The 8350-nt window shown below is 37.0% G+C and overlaps 1 protein-coding gene across 3 annotated transcripts in view; it reads right to left on the bottom strand.

Annotated features, from left to right (window-relative positions):
- The window catches only part of LOC142339618 (ADP-ribosylation factor-like protein 5B), a 463878-nt gene continuing 455528 nt past the window's right edge, over positions 1–8350 (bottom strand). For all 3 annotated transcript variants that reach the window (XM_075389787.1, XM_075389807.1, XM_075389798.1), the window contains exons 3-7: positions 8255–8315; positions 8097–8191; positions 7888–8024; positions 1975–2126; positions 1–270 (exon numbers count right to left, since the gene is read on the bottom strand). In XM_075389787.1, coding sequence (XP_075245902.1) covers positions 225–270; positions 1975–2126; positions 7888–8024; positions 8097–8191; positions 8255–8315 — 491 coding nt within the window. In that variant the 3' untranslated portion in view covers positions 1–224. The remainder of the gene's footprint in view (positions 271–1974; positions 2127–7887; positions 8025–8096; positions 8192–8254; positions 8316–8350) is intronic.

Raw genomic sequence — 8350 nt, 5'->3', positions numbered from 1 at the left:
TCCAAATAATTAAAATCAACTGGCGTAGAAATTAGAAATAGCATCGATACAAATATTAACAGAGTAAAATAATAATCAAGATCAGTTCGATCTGATGTTTGACTACTGTCGATTTAAACTGTTCATCTACTGGCTGGAGCTTTTGGAGTTGAAAAGCTTTACAAATTGCGGTTTAGTTGATGCCTGAATTGAATTTGCGTAGAATAAAATAAATTGTATTACTGCTATCTTCGTATATTGGACGCTATCCATTCTAGTCCCTGGTTTAACCTGAAACAAGAGTGCTGTAGCAACTTTGACATAATTAAATCACATTGCAAATTGGTATTTTTTAAACATAGTTGGCAGATTGCCAGAAAATAGCCGCAATAGCTTCGCAGATCTGCAGTCTCGAAAAAAAAACAGTAAAAAAGGCAGACCAAAAAAATTCGTCTTTTCTTCGAAGGCTATCTTATATTTTGATTAAAAATATGTATAAGTTTTTGCTGCCTCTTTTAGCTGATCTCAGATAACCTTCATTCAGAGAGACACATACCCATTTGACCATATCTCTTTGAATTAAAGTAAATAAAAGTCAATTTCAAAGTGAGGAAAACATTTTTGAGAGAGGTAGATCAAGTGTGACCAAAAATTTAATCACGCGAATGAACAAAAAACTCGCTCCACTAAGAGCGAAAAATGACGTCACGCACGGACTTCAGTTGAAATTGCATGAACGAATGAATAAAAACAGATTTGAAGTGGTGGTGACTTCATATGGTCGTAACAAAAATCGCGACGACGAAATAAAAAAACATAGCAGGACAAGTCCTGAAGCACAATTCAAAGAATTTTCATTGAATAAATAAAAAACTAGACCTAGAACGGACTATGAATAGATTGGCAAAAACCATTTAGAAAAAAATCGGATCCAAAAAATTGAAAAAAAAAAAACAGTAAAAGATTGCCGGAATAGCTGCGAAATAGACTTGCGTGCCGTAAAATACAGATGGAAAAAGATACAGAAGTGAGTTGATAATAGTTATCGCCGCCGCCTATAAAACTTACAAGTTTATTTCAAAGGTTGTTTTTGGGTGCAAAAAAAGTTTCCCTGTCGCGTCTCGAACCGGCGATCTCCGGATTAACAGCCACTCGCCTTAACCACTCCGCTGTCGGACCATTCAATCTGTGTTCTTACAATCAAGTTTGTTTTAGGAACAGATTCTGTTTCTGAATAACCGCAATTTAGGTCACGCAGAAAGCGTGAAATCAAGCGCGAAAAAGCCATTTAAGCAGTGACGAGACAGAATGTTCTAGAACAAATGTAAAACGAAAATAAAGCGTCAGACGACGAAACAAAAAAAAACCAAGAGCACCGCAATATAGCTACGCTCAGCTTACAGCTTCGCAGCTATAAAAAATTGAAGTGAAATTGCCGCATGTGAACAAAAAACCACAAGCGAGAAAGCGAATTATTGTTCAAACACCGTTTTCTCACTCCACTTTAAAATTAGAGCGAAAAAATTTCACGCCACCAAATCACTCGCTTTTTCGCTCCACTTCCTGTTTCGGCGTGACCAAAATCACTACTCCAATTTGACTTCAAAAATCATGAAAATGTGTGAACGGATCTTAAAAAAAGACCCAAATCTTTGAATTGTAAAAAAACAAGAGAAGGCCAATAATAGCCCCAGCTATCGCTGTGCGGCTATTAAAAAATAAATTGAACATAAACGATTAACATCGGGCGAATTGCTCTCAAACTACTGTCGAAGAGAGAATCACTTCATAAGCTAAGAAGGCCAGCTTAAGCTCAACTGAGAATAAAAAGGGGCGCATGGGGGGGGGGGTAAACTGAGGAGGCGGGTTGAGCGAAGCTGGGGGTCAAACAAGCGCGGTTAGAGGTCAGGGGCTGGGATCAAGGGAGGGGGTCAAAACGCCAAAAAGGCCCCTCACGATGATTTCATATCTTTTCATAATTTTACGTCTACTTACCCTTCGCCAGTGATTGCACAGCAGGACTGAATGTGCCAGCCGTGTGTCTTGAGTGCCGTGAGCCGAAGGGATTGTGATATCTCACTAGCAGTCATACAGCCCTCGATGTCCTGTTTGTTGGCGTACACTAACACTTGAGCCTTATAAAGGTCCTGTAATCAAAAGCGGATAATCAACTTGATGTCAAAATTGAGCACCCATTTATACACCTAATATTAAAACATCAAAGACTACCACTTATAATTATAAAATTGAAACGCTAGAAAACGTTTCAAAGGTCAAACTGCAAGTTTAAGAAATAAGACATTGATATTGTCGTCGATGTCAGGACAAAATGCCCAATGCCAATATACCCAATATTTTATCCTAATGTGGAAACTACCAGAACGATTCATTAGCATAATATTTAGCTAGTTCATTATTGGCTATACCTCTGGCTATGCGGCCCGTGGAACTTTCCATGAAGCTATCACAGCCAAATATGTTATCAAATAATCATCTTAATTTTCAGACATGCTTGTAATAACGAGTGCTTACTGGTAATGGGATTATTGAACGAAAAGATCACAGGGAATAAATTGGAAATAATGGAATTGGATATACTGCCATGTATCCATTAGCGTCTATTAATGTTCATATACACGCTCTGAGTTTTTCAAACGTTCGCCTGCGTTCCAACCTTCTGAAAATTGCAATATTGCCAACATACAGTACTAACAACATCGTGAGATTAGTTCTCAAAAACGGGTGTTAAGATTCTATCCTATTTTGAAAGGGACCAATAATGACAAAACCAATTACGATAGAGTACAGTTCTGATGAGCCTGAGACAACTGGATCTCAATGTCAAAGGCACATGCGTCTCAGCAGCGCTCGAACTCTCAAGAGACAGGTAGAACCTTTAAAACTCCGTGTTACTGTGATAAAGATTGATAGTTTTTTGGATCATGAAGCTAGTAGTAAATACCACCCAAATAATGATTCTCATTATTCGAGACACTCAGAAACCTTGAAGTTGCAAATGAAGAAGTGGTTCACAAAATTCGAAAAATCACTTCCTCCGACTTATATTTTTCTAATAAAGGCTTTTCAATGCAATTTTTTGCTATGTTCTCTTCAAACCGCGAGTCCGGTTATAACTTTCTGTTTTCTGCTCAAAGAATCTTATATAAGTTTATTAAGCAAACGCGCTGCAACGAGCAGAGATGGAGTATTGTTGTTGGGTTATGGATTTTATCAGTCTGTCTTCCAGTCTGAACATTTCCAGCTCTCTGACAGAGGTTGGGTCAGTTACAGTTGTTTTAGTCGTTGGGAGCAGCGGTGGCAGTTATCCAGTCTCTAGGAGGTCTGTCAGTGTCTCGGCACGCTTGATTGTTGAAATTGGGAGGCAGATTGAGGAGCTTCTGGACGAGTTCGACGAAGGATTCTGTTCGGGTCTTTTTGCGCTCTAGGTGGAACTGGTCGAGGTCAAAATCTGATGATCTTGGCTTGACGTCGGCATAGTCGATCATTCGCCTTACTGTTGAAAAATTTCTGGAAGATCTTTAATTGCGAGGGGTTGATTCAGGGATGCCTTCTACTCGTATGTATTGCAGCCCTTATAGCTGGCAGCATGGTCTGATTGGCAGTTGGCAAAGTTCGGGGTTTCCGAGGAAAGTAAAGTCAATCGGCTTAAGAATGCCACTACATCTGAGGCACCGCGCTTCTTGGGGACCAATCATTTGCCTTATGATTCCACTGATAGCACTGGATCACCACATCACCAATTTGCTAAGGGAGAGGGCTTGGCTTTCTGTCTTCTCTCTTTGCATCTGCGACAAGTGAACTCGATCATCAGGCCGCGGATGATCAGGGGTGTCTTCAACGTTTTGCACCTCGTGAAGGCACACAGGCAGGGTTGGCGCTTGAATGGATTGCCTTCTGATGCGCACGAGCCTCATCTTCACTCGAAAGATTTTGTTGATAACCGCCTTTACCATGTCCACATTCTTGACCAGCCCTATTCCAACTATCACAAAGCTATGACCTTTCTCATATTTGGCGGTGATCTTTCGATCGGTGGGAGGCAAAGCTCCCTGACACCTACTTGGGATAGAGCAGAGGCCTTCTCGAAAAGGATGTCACTCGGCTGAGCATTTTTGCAGCTGTAGTTGTAGAGTTTTGCATTTCCTTTGCCATCTTGTTGTAGAAAAGAATTCGGTTGTCTGTTGAAAATTGCGTTGGGCAGGGCAGAATAGTGAATAAAATATCAGACATACTAAAAATAATTTTACACAACAGTTTTCAAACAATCAACTTTTACCATTCTCATAAAACTTGTAAATTTTGACACCAAAATCAATTTTCCAAGATGGGCGCACAAAAACTCAAATGAAGATTTCACAACTCGGAGCTACTTCAAAAAGCAACTGCATCGGAAACCATCAGAAACAAATTCTCTTTCGGGGTTAAGAAATCATGTCAGCCTGGCTTTGTTGAACTAGTTTTTACAAGCAATCTCTAAGAGATACTGAAAAAGTGAATGGTCTCTTATGAAAACCAGGGCATTAAATTTAATTTTTTTTTACTATATCCTGTCGCGCTTTCTCACTCACGGTAAAATTGAATAAAACGTCGAACGTGTCTTCCTGAAAAACTTATCATAAAAAAAGCCTGAAACCGCGTCTTAAAAATACCGCATATGCGATCTAATTAGGGTTCATCATTGTTCCGACCCACTAGGGGGGGGGGGGGGGGGGGGTACTAATACTCAAACGAGTTTTTCGTTCAATCAATTTTGGCCGATCGATATATTCATCGTAGAGCTGAGACTGGTATCATTAAAAAGCCCGTCCAGCGTAGAATCAGGAAATAAAAAGATTTTTTGATTTTCGTTTTTTACAGTGAGTTATCGAGATTTAAAACTTTTGGAACAATAGACGAAATTCAGTTGTTTTTATTCACATTTTCTGTCAATCTTGTCAATTTTGCTCACATATTTTTTTAAAGACAATGTTAATGGTTTTACTTTTAAGGATAGAGGAGGCTTGTCAATTGGTTTTATCAGTTTTTTTGGTTAATACTTTTGATAAAGTTTTCGAATTTCAGACTTTTTTTTATCAAAAACGGCTCCTTACGCACTATTTTGTCCCAACTGTTTTAAAAAGGCCCGAAGTAGAGACTTAACATCCGCTGCTGCAATTTTTGAAAACTCAAAAAAAGGCTGGCGATACTTTTGATTCCTATAGCAGTCTTCTGGAATAAAACTTTTGCCAGTTTTTTTGATAAATTAACTCAATATTTATACAAACTGCATTATTTATTTTTTGGGTTTATTGAAATCTTTCATTTGCTAATTATCATCTTTTGCTAACATACTGAAAAATTAAGCGTCTTTTAAGGACGCAGAGGAAAATTGGTGCCAGATTTCGATTCAACTTGGATTCTTACAATCAGTAATTATTCGGATTATATAAACGCGGCGCGGTCTTTTTCAGAAAAAAATTTGCAGTTTTGTTAACTTTATGTTCATTGTGCACGAGAATGATTTCAAATGAAGGCCCAATTAATGCCACTCTACATGCAACACAATGGGGCCAAATGAATAGATTTTACGTGTTCAGAGAAAAACTCATATGGCCTCGACGATGTGGTTTTCGTTAACTTGAATTGATTTCTGTTTTGCTTTCATTTGTCTTCTTTCTGCATTTTCATGACCTCATCTTAATGATCAAAGATTGAATTGAGCTCTTTGAGAACTATTGGAGAACCTATACCAATGCTTTTAGTTGTCATCTAATGCCTCTTAGGACTTTGAATATAATTGTCGTTTAAGTTCAATTATTTATCTTACTTCTGTCGACATGTAGCTTAGTCTTAACATATACAAGTGAAAACTAAATAAATTATTCCAAGTGACGTGAAACAAAACTATTCAAGCTGATTTTCGACTTTCAACTAAAGGTTTCTTTGCTTTCTTACTACGAAGTTTCAAAATTACTCGCCGATTTTTGCATATTTGCCTATAGTTGGGGCTGTAATTTTTTTCCTTTTAAAAAATAACATTGACAATAGCTTGAATTGGCACGGAAAAAATGCGCCAAATTTTTTAAAAATATTTCAGTGAAAAGCTCAGTTTAAACCGTTGCGAAAACGTTCTCTCACAAAATATATTCGAATTGTTTTGTTTCTAATTAGAATTTTGCTGAATCTTTTCCGTTCTTTCTGTTGTCGTACAGCATTCTTGATAACCAAAGCCTTAATTGCCTCTTTGGATGCTTAAGTTTATCCATTTACTCATTTTAGTTTATGCAAACGGTTTTAAAAAATTTCATTTTATTTTCAAAGAAAATATTTTCCTACTTCCCTATTTTTGTTCTCATTGTCGTCAACAAGTAATTTAGTCTCGACACTGACAAGGACCATCATCTTTCTGTTCCTCCAAACAAAATTTGGGGTGTTGGTTACAATTAAACTGACGTCATTAGAGTTTAAAAATGTTTCATAAGAATTTCGTAAGTTTTTGATACTGATCACTATTTGTGGTTCTTTTTGTTGTCTTTTTCACAAAGACACTTTGCAGTAGAAAACCCATTTAAAAACAAACGAGACCTTCATGGCTTCAACACTGGATTAGATTAATTATTTATTAAACTTTGAGTTCTGTCTGTTTTTCTCCTCCATCTTTTGATTCGGTCTCACTAATAATAAGCACAACTGGCTTCCTGAGCAGTTCCAAATTAATCTGTTTTTGTTCCAAATTTGAAATTTTATGGTCTGCTTGAACATTTAATATTTATTTCAAAAAATCATTGGAATTTTGAGCTTTGCGACTTTTATCTTATTTCTTTGTCAATTTTTGACGCCTGATCTCTTTAAGTCGCGTGCACTTTCTAGTGAACCAAAATGCAATCTTTGTTTTCTTTCCAACCGATGGTTTCTTGGCTTTGATACTACTCATTTTCATAAAAGTGTGATTTTTGATATTTCCCAACTTCTGAGTTTATTTCTGTTTCCTTGCCACTAGTGGGATGGTCCAATTAGCGTTGAAAAATTTAAAATTGAAAAAATTTAATGTTTTCCAAAAATAACTTAAGGTTTTAGCTGATTGTGACACCGTATTCTTGTTGAATTAAATTAAACTTTAATTGTTTTTGCCGTTCTTTTTGTAGTCTGACATCTTATGGATATTGAAACGTCTCAATTGCTTTATATTAGGTATAAACTAACTTTTTAATGAGCCCAGTTGATACGTATTGGTTGAAATCAATTTGAAATTGGCTGTTTTCAAAAAACGTATTGTTGAGCTTCGCCCTTTTTGCTCTTCTTTGTCCACCTGTTACCAAGGCTCATTATTAACAGGTCTCATATCTTATCTAAGAAGTGTAGGTCAATTTGTTTTGTTCAGGTTTTAACTGATTCAATTTTTTGTTATTAAGCGTTTATATTTAATATAGACATCGATTTTAGGTCGTAATTAATGTTTGCTATTATTTGATTTTTATGTTTGTCTTCAGTACTCTCAATAATGGCCCTCTAATGGCACTCTAATGGTCTCATCGGCCCTCTAATACAGCGTTAAGTTTTTCACTTAGTTGTTTGTTAAATGATATATGAATTTTTGGAAAGTTTTATATCTCTCCCTCATTTGATAGTTGAGCGAGGTCGGAACTTTATGTGCAAACGCACATTACCGAGCCTCCTTGTTGGTCTCTCAGTTTAAATAAATTGTCCAAACCAGTGCTATATTTTTCACATGGAGTCAAGAATCACCTGCATTGTATTAAAAGATACCAAAACCACATACGTCGTCAACGTAGCTTGTATTGTATGCCAAAACACTACTTTTAACGCTAAGTATATTGCTCCCAATTTTAGTCTAATAAGTTTTTCTGATGTTGTGTCGGATTAGGTGAAGATTGCGGGCCAACTTACATCATGAGCTAGCATTCTATAAAATTCTTCTTTCGTTACTGATAAACGGTCCCTGTCGCTGCTATCTACAACTAAGATGACGAAGTCTGTATTGCCGTAATATGTGCTCCAGCTTTGCCTCAGTGACTCTTGCCCACCTACAAACAAAAAATGAGCGTTAAATGCGAACCCTGAATGGAAAAAGGAACCACGTCGTAATCCATTCTTACCTATATCCCACATTACAAAGTGGATATTTTTCCACGTTATTTCCTCAACGTTACTACCAATGGTCGGCGATGTGTGAACAACCTCGTTCATAAGACTAGAATAATAAGTAAGGCATATGATTGCTGTATGTCTTGAGAAATTGAACATAACTACTCACAGTTGGTACAGAATTGTGGTCTTTCCCGCATTGTCCAATCCTACGATGATGACTTTATACTCTAAAACATCATTTAAGATAATTGTTCAAAAATTT

The sequence above is a fragment of the Convolutriloba macropyga genome, chromosome 1 (assembly GCF_964194025.1).
Source record: "Convolutriloba macropyga chromosome 1, txConMacr16.3, whole genome shotgun sequence".
Taxonomy (NCBI): Eukaryota; Metazoa; Xenacoelomorpha; order Acoela; family Convolutidae; genus Convolutriloba; species Convolutriloba macropyga.
This window is presented reverse-complemented; position numbering and strand designations above follow the sequence as displayed.